Source organism: Ornithodoros turicata, chromosome 9 (genome assembly GCF_037126465.1).
Source record: "Ornithodoros turicata isolate Travis chromosome 9, ASM3712646v1, whole genome shotgun sequence".
Lineage (NCBI taxonomy): Eukaryota > Metazoa > Arthropoda > Arachnida > Ixodida > Argasidae > Ornithodoros > Ornithodoros turicata.
The window spans coordinates 25143630-25163075 of NC_088209.1; the positions used below are offsets into that span (position 1 = coordinate 25143630).

Below are 19446 nucleotides of genomic sequence, written 5' to 3' on the forward strand. Positions count from 1 at the left end.
CCACCGCGCCACATTTGCTCAGGATTAAGCGTTCGTTCGTGCTTATGGTTTCGGAGTTCTGCGTGCATTCAGCTCTTTAATAATGGAACAATTCCGAACCGCTGTCAAACGAAAATTAAAATCATATTTGGAGACCGAAAGCACAAGCGCAGCGTCAGGGATGGCGCTCCCGCTGTTTTGCAAGACTTTTTGGTCCAGAGAATTCACTCTGAATGTGGTTCCAATAAGATGCCAGTCTATCGTTTTGGCTAACGTTCATGCGCTGAGATCGGAAGACGTCCGGCATCGCAACGGGGAAAACGAGTGGGGGGGGGGGGGGGGGGTCGCGACGAGGTCGTCTATATTATTATGGGCCGCGGGGCGCCGAAGTTTGGGAACCACTGGAGTAAGGCACAAAAGTCACAATATGAGTTGAGTTCAGCTAAAGTATCTACAGAAGACTAGTGTCCCTCGGAACTTGTTTGCTTCAATGCTGGTTTCTTTCCTTGCCTTGCCTTGTCTTGTGCTGTTCGTTTTTGTGTCTTGTCTTTTGTCCTTCCTCCAAGCTCAGGGACATGTTGCCAACGTCCTTCCGAAAATGGAAATGATGCTTGACGGTGTGTCATGATATTAAGCCCAGGACCTCTAGCACTCATGTCAACGGGAACAGATGAAAACAAGAGGGAGTGGTTGCGAACACCAACTCGATCCCGGCCCCCTCACGACCGCCTTTAGAAACACTTCTTTGTACTTGTCGAACTTCTGGAAGACATTTCCTTATAGAAGCCATCGCAATAGTTGCATGTTCTCTGAAGCCATACATGTTTATCATTATGAGTTTCTCACGTTCATGGCAAATCATTGAACTCATGGGAATGTAATGAACTTATGACAGTTCAATGGCAAGGAAGAATAACCGAGCGCACAGCCTCCAAGCGGAAGTCAAAAGAAGTTTAAACAATGGGAAGAAGCGACGAGCTTATTGTTTTCTCGGCATCCCGAAGAGAATACTACTGACACGCTTACAGAGTGTGTGTATTCCGGGTTGTGGCGATGACACTGCCTTCTTTCTTTCTGGGCCACGGCGTGTTGTGCATTTTGTAAGCGCGAAAAAGTAAGGCGATGCGATCTGGGCTGTCATTATCATGCAAACTGGGCAAGATTGCATATTCTCACTCTAATTAGAGTACGGGTTCGCGAAATTTCAGCTGAATAATTTACGGGTCTGTGCATGGAGTTTCGTGGGATGTATCTTGCTGCATTGAGGGTCGAAAACTCCGCCCCCTTTGGAGGAATCAAAACAAAATGGAATAATATCGTAATGCGGCTGGTTTCAAAGAAGTACCTAATTATTGGGGAGAAATGTGCAGAAGCATTATAGAACAGAATAGAAGTAGAAAAAAAAAAAGGGAACATATGTCGCACTGGTGCGACCAGCTGTTCCATGGCGCTTGATGTGTGAAAGCGCTGAATGATTTAAAAGATTATTTCAGCACGTATGTCTTTGAGGTAGGTCGTCAGTGAACACAGCGCAGGTTGTTAGTGCTGCTTTGGCCAGCTCCCCAGTACGTTCTCAACACTAAAAGGTCGGTTGTCAAGTTTAGCAAGGGCGTTCTTCGGTGTTATAGAAGCATTATAGAAGAGAAGTGTCTTCACTAGAATAGAAGTGTTTAGAATTTGAATGCGGCATATAACACTATAAGAAATAAATAAATAATTTTAGTCTTTTCGGGGACTAGGTGCATTAGGACTATAGGCGAGAAATTTAATTTCACGGTCATGGGGTCTAAAATGGGAAGTAATTGTAATTGTAGGAGACTATAGAAGCTGCAATTGTTCCCAAATTTACTCCTTTTTTTCTTATATAGTGTACCTAGTACATTTTCTTCACATGCAAATTGTTGATTTGAGTGACATTCTCAGCCTCTATCACGTAATTCAAATTCGAAACACTATTTTCCCTGTGACAGGCGACCAAGGGGACATTGATGCCGTTGCCACTGCAGGTACTCCGCGTTGAGTTAGTCGGGTTTGAAATCGAGTTGTGCTTTCAATCTGAAAAAGACAACTCGCATTGCCTCATAAAACAACCTGGATACGGAGGAGACACATGTATTTCTCGTCTTGGAGAATGAGAGGTCGCTTTGCGACAACCTCTCTTTGCTCCGCGATTCCACGCACGCAAAGGTCACCATAAGAGAGCACACAGAGCGTGATCTCTTCGTGGTAATCTTCCTTTTTCAGTGTTCTAAGAATACACCACATTAATTGTCTGGGTATACTAAATCGAGCAATGGAAACCCGGTCGTGAGTAATGTTTGCCTTAGACAATGACTAAGTAGGAAGAATAAGGGTCATAACTGGTGTCCCGTGTATGTATCTCGTGCTCAATGCGAGACAACGACCCAAGGGGGATGTTTTCATAAAGACTCCTCTCGTGGCTTGATGGCTAAGAAGACCGCCTTCAACGCCGAGACTTGGAGCTGAAATTTGGGTTTCTAATTCTGGATCCGGATGTGTTGTCTGGAGGTCTTATCTGGGCTTAATTACTCAAGCCCAGAGTGAGCCTCAGAGGCTTCAAGGTAAATGACACCGTTTTCTGTTAAGTATGTCCAAGGTGCAAGACCCCCCTCGATCCGAGCATCATGCCGCAACACCGGCAGGCAGATCGCTCGCTGATAACAAGCCACCAGCCAACCAACCCTGTCGTGGCTTAAATTTAAATAAAACAATTTTTTTAGTCGATTCATGGAGTTAATTTTTGGTTTTTGTCGGCCGTAAGGATAGTGAGTGGGTTTGCAGAATTTTTGGAGAAAATAGGCGGGTTGTTCCAGAAACGCGTGATTAAAAACTAAGGCTACAGCTATTACCAGAGGTCGATAACGGACCATGCAGTTATTTTCTGCTTTCGTAGCAAAGCAGAATGAATTTGTACAGAAAACAGAACAAGGGCTACATGTTGACTGTCGCTTTGTCGTGCTCAGAGGGGTGCAACAAGATTGACATGTACGAGAGACACACCCCGGACAGCACCATATTTAACAGTCAGTGTCGCTTTGCAGCTCACTGTCGCTTGCCGGGGCTACCATTTGTGATCATCTCTTCCCAAAAATATCGAACTAACGTTAAACCGAAACCGATACTTGAGACATCGTCTGCAATGGATTTCGTCTCGTTCGAAGTCCGAACTGCCATCGTTTTCCCTCAACGAGTCCTGAAGTCCCAATACATTAATGGCGCACCTTCGCCTGATCAACATACTGCTCAGTCACGCCTTTGTCAACCTGTTTACGCCCAATTTAGATGCCGTGGTCGAAAGACCATGACCGAGTGGCTACCCCTCTCCACCCATGTACACACACACACATATATATGTTTCGGCCTCTTGTCCCGCGGCGAAAACAGAGACGACTCCTACCGGAGACGTGAGTTTGCGACTCCTGCACTGCACCACGGGGAGTTCGCTATGACGTAACCGCGAGAAAGGGCAGCTCAGGAACGCAGCCGAACGGAATCTTCTGGTCATGTGTGTAGGTCAGCCCAAGAAGGCGGAAAACCGGTTTTGTACGTTCGTTGACTGCTTCCGACTGGAAAGCCTTGGTGGAGCGGCAGCCACCAACTGAGGTCCTTCTCGAGAAACTGCAGTCTGGAGCGGTTTCCGCGTTCGGCCATGTGAAGGGGGCAACACAAAGGACCAACTTTACACCAGAGTGCCAAAAAAAAGTTGCTCCTATATACGGCTGCGCGTCAAAGATTCTCCCATGAAGAAAAGTCACTGTTGCATGCACGACAACAGGAGTCTCTCAAGGACTTTGCAGTGAAGTCAACATGATATCGGTGGTGTGACGGCTTCGCCCCGCGGTGGTGTGATTCAGTGATCTATCCTCCACATAGTGTATCGGTGTGTGCTCTGGACGTGCGCTGTGGATACCGTCGCGTTCCGGTAAGTCTGGAACGTGCTTGTCGCGAAGGTCGAAGTGCAGATGGTATATGTTTCATGAAGGCACCGGCGAGTGATGGTGTATCCTTGGTCTGCAGAATGCCTCTAGTAGAAGCCCAGCGAGTTTTTTCTTTTTTCTTTTTGGTTTGAAGCATGTTGTCTGCTGCACAAAAAGGATATTCCTGAGCCATGAAGCACAACTTTGAGCTCGTTTATACCTATCCTAGTGCGCCGGTATGTGCGTTGCTTCTCCTCAAGACTTAATCGGATTTGAGAGACCGGTGGTGGAATTCCTGTTACCGGGGCAGTCCGCTAAGACGCAGCAGGAAGGAAATTGTATACTCCATCTTCTCAGGATTTATAGCTTTTTATTGTTAGTTTACCGGTCGACTGACTCATGACGTCGTCTTCACGAAGTAAACAGGACTGTTGTCGAATGTAACTGCATTGCCAAGTGTGTGAGAGGTTGTTAAATTTGGAAGGATAATGTATTTAGCATTAAGATGCGAAGAAGAAACAGGTAAAATAACTTTAAAACCTGATTTCCGTCTCTAACACACTCTTCATAACCAGCTATGATCGCTGTCGATTGTTTCTACTGGAACAGCAATATCTCGAAGTTTGATGCAATACGATGCTGCAAGACACAGTAGTTGCTTTCCTGCATGTCGCTCGTTATCGTAATCTGGGAGCTTCACCCGTGGGTCCCCGTACGTTCGTGCTTTATCTATACTACAACTCCATCGTAGTGTTATACTGTCGACGATGATGATGATGATTCGATTTTAATGGCGCACAAGCTTAAAACGTTGAAACTGCCCTCGAGGTTCATCAGCCTTTGCTCATTCTAGAGAACTTCGGGATGTCGCATGAGATATCCCTGCGTTACTTTTACGTTTTATTTTTACGTTACCTTACCTCGGACTATTATGGACAAACATCACCTTACTTGGGTTTGCAGGACATGAAGTTGAGTCCTGATACGATCTGTGCCCTCACTTTACAGATATAGTCCTTATGAAATGATTTCGAGAAGCACCTTGCACAGGCACTAGAATGAGAAGAAACTGCCTCGATATTCTTTTCAAACCATGGAGGTTGTCCTTCTGGGCTGCCTTCTTAATAGGTAAGCTATGAGCCTTGTTAAAGCAAAATAACGTAAACTGTTAACAGGGTGTAGTGTAAAACTATCTAACATTGAATGTTCTTCGTTTAGCACATTGCAGGGGGCAGATAAATGCTCCTCCAGAATTTCTAGTCGGCGGAGATATGGAGAAATTCTCCATACGCGAAGATACTCCAGTAGGTGAGTGAATATACAAGTGTTCAAAACACCCAACCATGTGTTTGTGCCTCTAGTATATGTGCACATTGCTGATTTTTATGAGAAGAAATATCATACAGGTGTATATGCACGGGGGCTAAAAAATCGCACGAGTGTGTGCCGAGAATGCGCACAGCCGTGGAGCGGTTAGGTCATTATTGCCGTTTTTCGTTGACGGATGAGGTCCTTTGTGGGAGTCGAAAGTGAATACATCGTCGTCCTGGTCATTAGCTTTCACGGCCATGCCCGTGCAATGCAAGCGTGAAAGGGTTAAAGCACTGCAAGGTGTCAATGGCACAGCTGAAGCACGCTATTTTTCAGCCAATATCCCCAACAATTAGTACGCGGCGTTACCATGTTTCACTAACGCGAGTGGAGTTGAGTGTAGTGGCGTTTAAGGAAAGCAGGTGAAGCAGTCTGCCTGTCTAACTGACGGCAAGTTGCACCTGTTTCAATAACGTGATATAATTCATTCTCTTGTTGAAACTAACCCAAATTTGTCCGACGTACAGTCGGAAGGAACAAAACCTAGGTCTCTAATCTTAATCTAACAAACTAAATCAAACTAATGACCTAAATTATAAAAGTAAGCATAGACTAATAAAGTAAATAACAAAACACGAAAATAAAATAACAAAATAAATCTAAGAAACACTTGTCTAACTGAGGACCATCCTCGACTGCGTGCTTGCGTTCAACTTTTACTTCGATGGCATTCATCTTCTGCTACACGCAACAGTTGGTTTCAACGTTGTGTGTAAGTCAGTCATTATTATAGGTGAACCTTATTGAATAAATATTGCGCAAATTCGTAATTTTCTCACGCACGATGCACACGGAATATGCCCGCCGTCACGCTTCGTTAAGACGGACAGAATCACGTACGGAGATCACGATCCACTAACACGCAAAAGAATGATTTACACAAAGGGTCACACGTAACACAGATGATACACCCGCGGGATAAACGTGCCTGCCCGCCGGGTTCCCCACATCCGTCACTTTCTCGTACTTTGCCTCAGGTCTGACGCAAGGCGTGCTAGACACCAACTAGCACGAACTAATCGACCTTGGATCAGAATGGGGAAGTAGACGTATTAAACAGCGCCGGGCGGAAAAGCGGCCTTCTCACGTGAAGGCAGTTCAGCCAACTCACATCGAAAACTTGTTTGAGGGACAAAAACCCATTAGGTTTCTTTGACAGCCATTAGATTAACATGCATTATAGTGTAATTTCCTGTACGGCGCATATGTCTCGACAGTGTCCACTTGGGTTATCCCCCAGCCACAAAATCTGCGCTTCTCGTTTCGCTTCGGCGAATCCCTCTCTTGCGCATAACTTGTTTGGCCACAAATTTCTACGAACGTCGAAGATTGCGAAAATCGATCACTTGTGTGGTTTTGCATGCTACTCGGTTGCAGCATGGAGTGGGAGTGCGGAAAAAAAATGCTGGAGCTTTCGAGCCCTTAACGTTCTCACAATGAATCAATGAATTTTGATACAATAAATTGGGTAATGATTGTAACGTTGGTTTTGTTGTGCCATGCAACTGACTAAAAAGACGGAAACCATAATTTTCTACATGGATTGTAGCGGTATAGCAAATGGCAATAGGAGTAGTTTGGAAATGACGTCCGGAATTTTCCGCTTGTTTGACATACACGCTTCATGGACAAGTATATTCCAATATCCTTCAGCCATTACCTCCTGAAACTACCACAACGATTGCGTTCAACCTCTATGCCCCAACAACACCAAATATCCTCTGGATGTACGATTAATGTCCTAATACGTACGTCCGATGGATATCCCTCAGATATCCATCGGACGTACAAATCCGTTAGGACATTATTCGTATATCCAGAGGATATTCGGTATTGTTGGGGTATAGCTTTCGCATTCGTGATTGTGTGCCGCAAACCATCCAGCCGCAATTCAGGAGAGTTAAAACCAGTTCTTCATGATCACTCGGCTGATTTATAGTTCGTCAGTTCCAAAATGACGTAGTCACGCGCTCCGGAAGATTATTTCCTTCATGACTTCCATGTGCACAAACCGGAGAAGCATTATCATGAACCGTGAAGATCTGTTGCTATGTAATGCGGATGAGTATGGGGCTTTTACTGCGTCATTGTTAATGCCATTCTCCGCGGTTGGGTTGACGTCAAAGGCGTTTCTGGAAACGAACCTATTGTGAAACGTCGCTGTCGACATTTAACGTAGTTCAACGAAATAAACATGTTTTTGTGATGCTGTAGTTGGGGAAAAACAATCTGGATACGGTGGCATCAAAGAACAACAACAACAACAAGTATATTCTGACGATGAAGTGGGGAGGTTTTCCACTCTAAGAGTGGAACGCTACCCCATAGCTAGAGGGTAAAGACCTGCCGCTTCAGGTCGCTTTAAATAGTGGGATTCACATAGAATAGAGAGTTAGTGAATCGTACGCTATTGGGCCTATGCGTACGTATGGGATAGCGTGGTTCTGTGCACAGCGCAAAGCTCTCTTATTGTTTTACGCGTGGGCATGATCACAAACACTATCCCTTACGTGCGCAAAGACGATAGCGTTCGATGTACTAAAACTCTCTAATAAAAAGTGTAGCGCAGGACCACCAACGCTATCTCTTACGTACGCTATCGCCTTTGCGTACGTAAAGGATAGCTTTGGTGGTACTGCGCACTGCGTGAAGCTCTCTTTCCGTTATGGTCCTGGGCAGAACCATCAACGCTATCCCTTACATACGCAGAGGCGATAGCGTACGATGCAATAAAACTGTTGTTGCAGATGCTGCACACAAATGATTGCCTTCAATACTATACGGTGTGATACAGCGTTCAATGAAATTTTCAATGCTTTCCATTAGGCACATCTGTATATACTCTACAAGGTCGGGATCCTGACAACACCAGAGTGTTTTATTACATCAGTGGCGGAACGTTCAGCGTCGACAAAGACACCGGCGTAGTGAGATTATCGAGGGTTCTTGACAGGGAGGAAGAGAACACAATTGATGTCATCATAAGTATCACGGATGAGAAGATCAACGGGCGCAAACCCAATACAGTAAGACACAATGTGTAATGTGCTCTCTTGTGCAAACAGCTTTACTTGTGAGTTACAAAAAAGGATGCCGTGTTGTCATACCAGTTACGCATTCCATGTGTACTTTGGAAACAAACGGTACTCCTGAGTTCATTTCGTGTGTTCTTCTCTCTGCGTAAGCTCATGGATGCCATCTGGCATCCGAAGGGATAGCTACTCCAAATTATCCTTAAAAGAGGTATCTACGGTATCGTCACTATCATCGTTACCCTGCTGAGAGCCATTGGTTTTGTGGTAGTTCGCTGTTCAGAATATTTTATTAACATAGTTATCTACTTACACAAGTAGTTACTAATTACAAGTGTTACTTTGCGGTTCAGAATATTTTATTAGCATATTTATCTAATTACAGAAGTAGTTACTAATTACAAGTGTTAGTCTGCCTACCAGCTGTTAAGCTCATGGTTCATGAACATGCAAGTGAGAACCTCTATATAGCTTTATACATCTTGTATATACTTGTATATATCATGAATATCACTTTAATTTTTGTGCTTTTGTCAAGGAGTGCTATCATGTTCGTGGTTTCAGTGAAAAAAAAACAAACAAAAACAAACAGGTTTATCTTCATTGTAATATATGTCTTAAACCTAAAGCTAAAACTTAAAGCAGCTAAGATGTATACCAGCCTTCCAAACTTCTGGTCCTTCTAAGTTTTATATTGAACTAGGTTATATAACAATAACTTTAGAAACTCTCCATGTTCCTTATTTCAGGTTTCACTCCAGAGAGAGATCAACGTTCTTGATTATAATGACAACGCACCAGTTTTTGAGAACGGTCCTTATTCATTTTACGTTGATGAGGTAAAGCACACACACACACAGAATACTTGACAGATGAATGACAAACACAACGAATGTCTACGTATTAGGACACAGTGGTTGGAACCACCATCTATCGTGGTATTATCGTGACGGATGCTGACTTGGGAATGAATGCTGACGTGCAGGTCTCGTGCCAGAAACAGGTGGTAAGTACAGATCTTTCCATGACGCTCAGTGTGGACTCTTTACGTCAAGTGTGAATGCTGATTCAGGATATCATATTGCGCTCTGTTTTTAGACTCCTAAAGCTTGCACGCTGTTTGAACTCAAACAAGTGAAGCTCGGACTCGGAAGATATCAACAAGAGGTGGTACTTAAACAACCTTTGGATTATGAGCAAGAAACAACGTATGTCATGTCTCTGGAGGCACATGTAAGAATTTTACGAAGTTACTGTATTACCTAATAATATTCACACAATAATATTATTTATTGCCTGTTCGATTCTAATATGACACGTGAAAGAGACACCAGAGACTGTTTGCACGAAGCGCGCTGAGGAAACTCAGGGCTGAGATTTTCCTAACGCGCCTCACGTAACCTCTGAGTCTCGAAGCACGAGTTCTCGTACATGTAGTGATTAATAGAAATTGCTTGGAATTGTTGTTACTCACTACTTTCATAATATAGATATTCGATTGTCAAGTAAGGATCTCCCCTTTCGAGTTATGCAAAAGACACCAGTGTACGTTCCTTTTATTAACGGAAGAATGTCAAAAGTTGAGTGTAGAATCCGAGAGACGAGCACTAACAAAGCGAAAAACACTGAAGCTTCACTCGGTTTATTCGGCTGTACAAGCTTTCGAGCAGCAGACTACGTGATGAAGTATAGCCTGCTACATGAAGGCTGGTGTACCCGAATAAGCCAAGTGAGACTTCAGTATCTTTCGTACGCTTCCTCCGTATTACCTAGCATTTGTGTGGGCGCCGCTCAGCTATAGCTTGCAGGATCTACCGAGACGATAATACGTCTCAGCATCGAATTTCCACTTCTAAAGAAAACCAGTGCAGCATACTTACGTACCCCAAGCTACGCTTTTGACTCCCAACCTACATCGACATTATTTTATCTTTGAGCGCAACAAGCGCAACTGCACATAAGTGGAACTGTCCTTAACGTCTCCTAATATCTTTTTCTTTTCTTCCATTTCCCTGCAAAGGACCTGGCGACGGAGAACAGGATGAATTCAAGCGCCGACGTAATCATCAAAGTAAGAGATGTACAAGACAAGCCTCCGACTTTTTCATCCGTGTTCTACTCGGCGACGGTTGCCGAAAACAGCCCAGAGGTAAGATTTCTCTGTCTGCGGGCCGTCGTAGACATTTCGTTGTAGTATATTTGCATTACTGTCGTAACATGCAGCGCGTTAAGTGGAGCATGACGTTGTCTTTTTTTGTTTGTTCTTCCCTAGGGCTTTGTATACATATGTAGAAACATCGTCGAAATGGTTGTGAAAGCTTCATGCATTGATGTTTCAATTTTCAGGGCACTCCCGTCCTGTTGGTGTCTGCCTACGATGCGGATGCAGGCTATAGACTGCCACTCCTGTTCCAAATTCTTAATGGTACGGCCCTGTCCTTTGGCGTGTGCGTATTCTGTCGTTGTAATAGGCTGCATTCTGAAAATGTAGGTTGTTTAAATTGGGTGTGTGAAGGTCAAGGAAGGCAGCATGCAGATCCAGTTTTTAGATTAGGGTATGAGGAAATCATACGAGCAATCTGTCATTTAAGTTCAACATGCGTGTGTGAATCCAAGATTGATAAGTTGGAAGTACAAAAAGCTGACTCTATTGATCTAGGTTACACGCCTTGATCTTGTTGATCTTTCTGCTCTAATTTTATTTCAAAAAGGTTATTTTTCTTTTCAAATTGACTTTATTTTGATCCTCTCTGTGGGTTATGTGTGCATAGAGAAAGGTGTGTTCCTTATAACTTCGGGTTTCCAACGACATAATGTTTTAATGTTCCTCTCAACTGAGTCGACCAGTAATAATATTAATGCGTAAACAAGGATGGGGTTTTATTGCAGTGAGATGAGTGGAATGGTCGGTGTTTGTTTGTTTGTATTTATTTAATGACGTGCCTGCCAACAGCTGAATAACAGCCTACTGGGCAGTGCACCACAAAAGAGTATACATACAAACGGCAATCAAAGCAACGAGAAAGGTAAAAACTACGAATGATCAAACAACTACCGTAAGGGCAGCAAGAGTTTCGAACGAACACAAAAAGCGTCCAGCGGTCAAGGATTAACAGAAGTCAGTTGCTAAGCATACGATGGGCATAGTTTCTGAATTTAAAGAAATTCATGAAAAGATCAATATCGGAGCAGTTAATACCACTAAAGAGTGATTGCATACGAAATGTAGGGATCATTGCAACATTAACTGCGGGGCAGAGCAAGGCAAGTTTTCTGCTTGCTGCTCACAGCGAAGTCGAAATGATGGAATGTGACAACCTACGACCACGCAGTCCTATCTGGGATGTAGCACTACCGTATTTAACTTACGCCTACAATACCGCAGTTCAAACAGAGACTCTGTTTAGTTTTATTTTTTCGGCTAGTTTACGGCCAGGATCCATTACACAGCATAGACACGCTCTTCTCTTGCAATATTAATAAAGCAGTCTGTGTTCGATGATGTGACATTCGGTGCAACATCATCGCTTAATCACGTTTCGGACCGCTTTCTCTTTTAGATACTAAAGGGTATTTCAAACTTGGTCCCGTCGAAATGGATGAGAATGGCGTTCACACAGTATCACTGCAAACTTCGAACATTACGATTGACAGGGAGGATATTGTCATTGAAGGCAGTGGTGGATTATACAACCTACAGTTAAAAGTAAGTGTAACATGATCTCTTACAGTCACGCATTTGTTCAGTGTCGATGTAATCTTCCGCATATACAATAACTATTTAACGTGATTTGCTGTGAGTTGAGGTTAATTACTGACATGCGTGCTTCTCTCTTGGATGAAGGCTACTGAGGTCGTGAACGGAGCTCCCACTGGAGAAGTAGCTTACTCAGATGTCAATGTGATTATCTTGGATGTGGACGATCAGCGACCGGAGTTCAATGCTAATAACTTCGACGTCACTGTTCCGGAAGATCTGGCACAGAACACAGCGATGCCTGGCTTGAATATGACTGTGAACGACAATGACGTGGTACGTTAATTTATTGCAATTAACTGTATAGAGCTGCCCATCACTTCTTTTCTGAGCGCGTTAATCTACTCTGAATTATTATTATAATAATTATTGGTCTTTTCCGCGAAGCAGAAGTGAGAGGCTCTAGGGTGATGATCCCGTATTCATAAGGAGGCATTGAGTAGGGGTAGTCTTTTTAGAGAAGGGAGGATGGGGTGGAGGGAAAGAGTCTCTTATTTCAGGTACACACGTTAGGAACACAGGTATTCAGGTAGGCACGTCGCCGCGTACACGAATTTAAGTAACTCATGGAAAAGGTGCTTTAAAAGGTGCTGCTAACTCAGGGAGACCTTTCCCGTTGTGTGCATCAAGTAAGGAAGTTACTTGTGTATTGTCATCAGGCAGGAGAGCTATACCCATAGAGGTAGTCCCCTTTTGGACAGACACTGACTTCACGTTACAATCCTACAAGCTAGATAACAACACTCTCTAGGAGGGTTTGCTTTTCGTGCTGGCCATACAAAGCGGACTATCCAAACACGGCAGAGTCGCTGCGAAGGGCAGTACAGGGCCCTATGGCTACTTAGCAGAACGCGGTTTCGATCCACGGACCACTGGGTTTGTATTGTTGACTGATCAGATGAGTCACATAATTAGTGAGTTCATCTTCCTTATCGTTTTAGCCTACCATTCCCCATATCCTTAATTTACTGATTCGCTTGTTCCCCCAACAAAGTCAACAACTGAGGCCAGTTCTAAAACTTTGCCCTGTTGCTTTTGCACTTGAGTGTAACGCTGTATCGTGTGCTTCAGAAGAGCGCCAACACTCCTGTGCTTTACAATTAACTCACCTCAAATTCCCGATTGATCCCCTCCATGTGTTGCGGCTTTAGCATATTCTAAATTCATTTAACTAATCTGGTAATTTAAATTTAATAACACCCTCCACTACCCTGAACCCTTTACACTGTCACTGTTTTGCGAAGTTATTTGCTCCTAACTTTAGTCGTTATGGGCCCAGCACGCATCCACTGCGCCACAGTTGATCATCAGCCCTCGTATTGCCAACTGTAAGACGGGACAGCATCCCCTTACATCAGCTGCGTATTGACATCAAAAAATAGGAAGGCCAACCTCAGGTGCCGGCCCTTACATCAGCCCTTGTATTGTTGACTGATTAGATGAGTCACAAACTTAGTGAGCCCTCAGCCCTTGTATTGCAAACTGTAGGATGGGATAAGCGTATGCTTGCACGCATCACGCCACCACTGCCTTTACATCAGCCCTTATACACGTTATATATACAGCCGTTATTACACATTATTGACTTCGTAAGGTGCATATGCTCACTTTACTTTTGGCCCTGAGAGACGTGTACAGTTCTGACGGTGTCTTCAGCATGCATCCTGCATCGACAGTGCACGTGTAGCGGTAGCATATCTGATCGGAAATCAGAAGACCCAGGTTCGATGCCTGGCGTCAGAACCTTTCCCTTCAGTTACTTGAATTCGGAAATTTCTGTGCGTTGGAGGCTTACGTGTTTGTGTCGTCCATATTTGTGGCCTGCCTCCGGCCAATTCTCGTTGTTTACGCAAATAGAGTGTACGTATACGCACAACAATTTAAATGGCCATCTAAAAAAGTTAATGCAACTGCTACGCGGTGGCATTTCGTAAGGTGAGGAGTTCACCTAGTATAATGTACCGAAGAAGGGGCAGCGAGGGGACGCTTTCACCCTGTGCCAGAACTACCTGCTCGACATGAGATCCAGATGCTATTCGAGAGGCTTATAGCTATGACAACAATACGGGTTTTATGGTATTCTTGATCTTTCTCAGAGCATGGAAGCTTGTTCAATACAGTCGTAAACTATGGCAAGATGGGGTTTGGGGGACGACGGACACGTGTCCCAGGACTACACAACGTGCACATCTCCTCCTTCTCCTCCTTCATGTCAGTGTCTGGTGCCAGCATTACATACAGGGTACCTTAACGACCTCAGACGAACACAGACGCCCGCGACAAAGCCCACTTGACTTTTCAAAGATTGTACTGCCCTCGCCCTAAAAACGAAGAGCAGGCATGCACTACTTTGTCTCCCTCCACGGCGATCATCAGAACGCCTCCATATTCTTGCTCAACATCATCTTGATCTTCATCATCATCTTTGTATTGTTGACTGATTAGATGTGTCACATAATTAATGAGCCCATCTTCCTTATCCTTTTAGCCTACCATTCCCTAATTTACTCATCATTATCATGTATTGCCATTATATGTATTGGCATCATCGTTGTCATTATGGCTGTGGCAAAGTAATTCTTACACGTGATTGATTTCGTAGGGCGAAAATGCTCGCTTTACTTTGGCCCTGAGAGATGTGTACAATTCTGACGGTGTCTTCAGCGTGCATCCTGCATCGGCAGTGGGCAGAACCCCGATTTTGATCAAGGTCGCAGATGCGAGCCGCCTGGATTACGAGGACGAGGAAAAACGCACGTTCATCTTCCAGGTAAGCACCCTCTTTTTTGGCTTAACAGAGTACGCGTAAGTGAAAGTGTTACGAAGAAGGGAAACGTTACACCTGTCGCTACCGCTTCTATGAAGAGGACACAGGAAATTTTGAAAGAACTTTCATTATCTTGCTCCTAAGAGGAAGGAAAACGATCTAAATAAACATAGAGTACAGAAAGCAGCGTGCCGGTCGTGGGACAACGATCTGTTTGCAGAAAGAAAAGAGTAGCAAGCCATTACACTTAGCCTGACCACTCTTACCCCATATCAAGCGAACAAGCAGAAAGAACCTTCGGACATATTTGACTCTAGACACGATGATAATGTGCAAGTTATTGAATTTGATACTAATACTAATTAAATTATGTTTTGACCGCATGAACTTCTAGTTGTGGTTGATATGATGCAGTTGCTCGATAACGCCTTCCTAAAAATTGTTTCGTCATGTCATGCATATGTCTAGTGACGTAGGCAATACCCGCGTGTAGCTCCTTTCGACTGTGCAATGTAAAACCACTATTCTATCGACTGTCGGGAGGATATTCAGACATTCTATCGCATTTCTTTGTGCAAATCTTTGTTTATGGCAAGTAGACGAATTACAAGAGCTGTAACACGTTAGCAAGCTTGCGAGAACAAAATGGAATGCGTATGGTATAGCCACATTTGTCAACTGGCTTCTCTTGTGTCAGCATTATTATACCTGCCCGTGATTTACAATCTCCGGATCGCAATAATTTTCAGTGGTGACGACCGCACCATAAACGTGCATTTTTACATCACACATTTTGCCCCCTCTTTTCATTTGTCTTAAGCAACTGCTTAAGGCAAATGCAGCAAATCCACACTCGTGGACTGACGGGCCTGCTGGGGTATCTGCGCCTCATGTGCCATAGTCTAACAAATCTTGTAGCCCATTTATTCGGCTGGTGTGATTCGACTTGTGTGATTCGACACTTGTTCTGTATTCTCAGGTTGTCGCGTCTCAAAATGGATCTGAAGTAAGCAGCGCCACCGTTACTGTGACGCTGTCCGACGCCAACGACAATGCTCCCGTCTTCGAGAACGACCGATACCTGATTCAGATTCCCGAAAGCGCTCGAAGCGGAACACGAGTATTCTCCATAACGGTAAGCAATTTAAGCGTCAACTGATATTTCCCTTTCTCTCTTGTGTAATATAAGTCGATGAAGTAGCGGGGAGGGAAAAGTCAGGTCTTCGAAGATCAAATGTCCCTGTACCTGAAGGTACCTAAAGAAGAGTGGTCCACCACGCGAAAGCTATAGTACCGGAAATTAACGTAGAAAGCTTGAGTGTCTACTGTTTTTGAGTGTCGCCTTTTCTTTTTCTCTTCTGGGATATGGGTCTATGACGCGTTTCAATGTATTCCGTGAAATCGGTTTCACAACGTAGCAGGGTAACGACAGATTTAAACGGGTCTCGTCAATATTCGTAAGATAACATCCTATATTATGAGAAGGTAGAGGGGTAGAAAATCCAGCGAAGCTGTAGGGGAAGTATGAAGGGAAGATGCCTCAGGGGACGAAAGCCGCCGATATTTCGAACATAGACTCTTCTAGCCCAGAAGAAGAACAGTCTCTGGTCGAAATATCGGCGGCGCTCGCCCTGAGGCACTTCCCTTCATATATTATGAGAACAGCTCTCAGACACATTTAACAGAACCAGTATCGGTGGACCAGTTGGTGGCGTATCCGCCTTCTGATGTTGCGCCAAGGTTGCGGGTTCGAACCCGACAGAGGACGCTAGCAACTTGGTGGCAAGTTGCGTAGATACGCTGTCCTCCGCGAATAGACCTCTCCCTGTTTGTAAACAAATGACGTCATAGTGTTCGACAGCGCCACCAATCTGGTAGAGTTGAACTACGGTGGAATCTAGAGGCGAACAAGGGCGTGCCCGAAAGCCACGGTCTCGAGGGTATTACAGTGGTCCTCGAAAGGGACGCGACCTTCGGTCCTACTATTCTTTCAATAGGAGGCAGCGAACAAGTGCCCATTCGTGGAACCCAGCCCTCCTCTTCCGATTTCTTTCGGTTTCAGTCTGTCTACCAACGTCATGATGACGTTTCTCGGGTTGAGGTCTATTGTCATTACCGTCAACATTTGTCAGTAGGTTCTTTTCCATTCCAGGCGTATGATGCCGACAGCGGTCCCAATGGAAAGCTCACCTACGCTATGAAAGGCTACGGGTCAGAGAAGTAAGTGTGGCTCTGCTACGGCACGCCGTGACACCTGTGAGGATGATGTTATAATTGTGAAACTATACGCAGGTTCAGCGTCGACAAAGATACAGGCTTTGTAAGCATTGGGGTCTGCAAGGACACGTGTCTGGACTATGAGAGTGTTTCAAGCTATTCGTTCACGTACGAAGCTCAAGACGGCGGCGGCAAGGTGTCCTCTGTAAACCTCTTTGTCGAAGTCGTCGATGTAAATGATAATCCGCCAAGATTTGCGAAAGATAGTTACCTGATTGATCTTGTCGAAGATGCAAATGAGCTTCCATCCCCCGTGTTTCTCAAGGTAAGGCTTTTGATATTTTTTGAACAACGTTACCAAAAGTTGAAAGATAAGGTTTACGGTAAAAGAAATTGCAAAAGAGATCCTTGCTACAGATATATACCCTTGTGATACTACGGGCGTATGTTGAAAGTTGGGTCTAGTTCAGATGGACACAGGCACCAACAACATGAAAAACGCTGAAGATCCACTTGTTTTTCTTTTTTAGTGTTTTTCATGCACAAGATGAACCATAAGATTGTACCTGATAAGGTACAATATGCCTGCTACACCAAGAGTGTACCAGAATAAGCCAAGTGAAACTTCAGTGTTTTTCGTATTATTACTGCTTATGGTAGTACCTGACGAAGAAGAGCTTTGCTAGCATGGGCTTTATTTATTATGACGGACATTGGATTCAAAAGAATGTGTTCTTCAAGATATTATTTGCCAAAAGTTAACCGTATTTAAAAGAGGATTAAAAACTTGAAGGAATGTTCCAGTAACACTATACGGTTCCTATACGAGGCCTGTAGAGGTGCTGTAGAAGAAAAATTAAAAATCAAGCAAAATCTCACTCTATGCATTTTCTATGGCCCATCTAACTCAAAAGCTGCCATTTTCTCCTGTGTGCGCTTCATTTTCATTTCACCACACACAGGGGGTGCCAATATACAGAATGAGATTGAAACAAGAGGTCTGGTGCATAATGTCAGAATGGGCATTTCACATTGTTGTAGGCAGCGCCGCCTGTGTGAAGTGATGTGAATGTAAAGCAGACACAAGAAAAAAATGGAGGTGTTTTGGGGAATTGGCCATTGAAAATGCATGGGGCGAGATTTTGCTTGATTTTTAATTTTCTTTCTACATGACCATATCGCTTACAAAAAATTCCAATAAAACTTCAGACAAATGGCTATCAGTCTGCAAAATTTGGGGTGGGTAAAACCCAGTCTTCTATTTTTACAATGCTATCGAAATGTGTAACGTTTGCTAGACTAACCCTGTAAATGTCTGTTCGAAATATGCCTGCTCATTTGGCTATGCACCATACCACTGGTAAACAACGATAATGTCGGTCACATGCGGTTCCTCTTCTTCAAGACAGTATGATTGACCATGAGGACAGTGTAATTTCTGAGCTATACCAGTATACACCGCACCGTCCTTGTGCGTTGGTGCCTCTTAACCGCTTCCGAAACGCACTGCAGAATTGTTGTGTGCGTTATCGCTGTCTTCTGCTATAAACCTAGACTGCAGAAAGGGATGGGTAGTTTACCTCTGTGCAGCCCGAACCTGTGTCTCGTTCTTCGTCGAGTTTTAATGCTTATAAATGCAGGCAACGGACGCCGACGGACCAACACAAGGAAACGGAAAAGTACGCTATAGGATAAAGGCGACGAATTTTTCCGATTCGGATACCTTCAGCATTGACTCCGAGTCCGGAGAACTACGCCTGCTCCGAGGTTTGAACGTGACAGCGGCACCGTACGGTGCGACGAAGTTCGAAGTCATCGTTCAGGCTATCGACTACGGCGTGCCACCCTTAACAACTGACGTTCCCGTCATAATAAGACTGAAGGTAATGTAGGAATTATCAGCTATGACGGCACATCATGATGCCATCAATCGAGCTATCAAGTACCAAGCTGCTATCAAGTGCTATTTATTTCATGTATTCATTTGCCTTTCATTGTGTCCTGTTTCAACTCACAGCGGAAAAACGAAGGCGCTCCGTACTTCCTCAACGCGCCGTACAAATCAACGGTGAAAGAAAATGCGAAAGCAGGTAACCGTCATTTGATAGTGTACGGCTCTCGTCAAAGTTAACTCTAACACGGCTAAAGCCTACGAAGCGCGAAGAGAGACGCCCTGGCAACGCCTAGCAGAAGACAACGTCTTCATAACGAGGGTCACCCCTCTAACTGTAAATAGGTGACCAAAACAATGCCGTATTTTCTACTAAGTACCACTGGGGGTCGCAGGAGGGAATGGCGTTCAAGTTAACTCTGATGCGAGCTGTACAATACCTTATAGTCTCATCGCTGCAATCATCACTGCTTACCACGGACTTTGATCTTGGT

The 19446-nt window shown here is 44.3% G+C and overlaps 1 protein-coding gene across 8 annotated transcripts in view; it reads left to right on the forward strand.

Moving 5' to 3' along the window:
• The window catches only part of LOC135368445 (cadherin-23-like), a 489752-nt gene that overhangs the window by 457697 nt on the left and 12609 nt on the right, over positions 1-19446 (forward strand). For 7 of the 8 annotated variants that reach the window (XM_064601708.1, XM_064601707.1, XM_064601705.1 and 4 more), the window contains 16 exons: positions 4926-5045; positions 5136-5225; positions 8115-8314; positions 9070-9159; positions 9228-9326; positions 9419-9553; positions 10341-10469; positions 10667-10745; positions 11881-12026; positions 12165-12353; positions 14680-14847; positions 15824-15979; positions 16997-17064; positions 17137-17386; positions 18702-18944; positions 19079-19151. In XM_064601708.1, coding sequence (XP_064457778.1) covers positions 4976-5045; positions 5136-5225; positions 8115-8314; positions 9070-9159; positions 9228-9326; positions 9419-9553; positions 10341-10469; positions 10667-10745; positions 11881-12026; positions 12165-12353; positions 14680-14847; positions 15824-15979; positions 16997-17064; positions 17137-17386; positions 18702-18944; positions 19079-19151 — 2185 coding nt within the window. In that variant the 5' untranslated portion in view covers positions 4926-4975. Of the gene's footprint in view, positions 1-3554; positions 3923-4925; positions 5046-5135; positions 5226-8114; positions 8315-9069; positions 9160-9227; positions 9327-9418; positions 9554-10340; positions 10470-10666; positions 10746-11880; positions 12027-12164; positions 12354-14679; positions 14848-15823; positions 15980-16996; positions 17065-17136; positions 17387-18701; positions 18945-19078; positions 19152-19446 lie in introns of those variants that run through there. The other variant, XM_064601710.1, reaches the window with a different exon arrangement.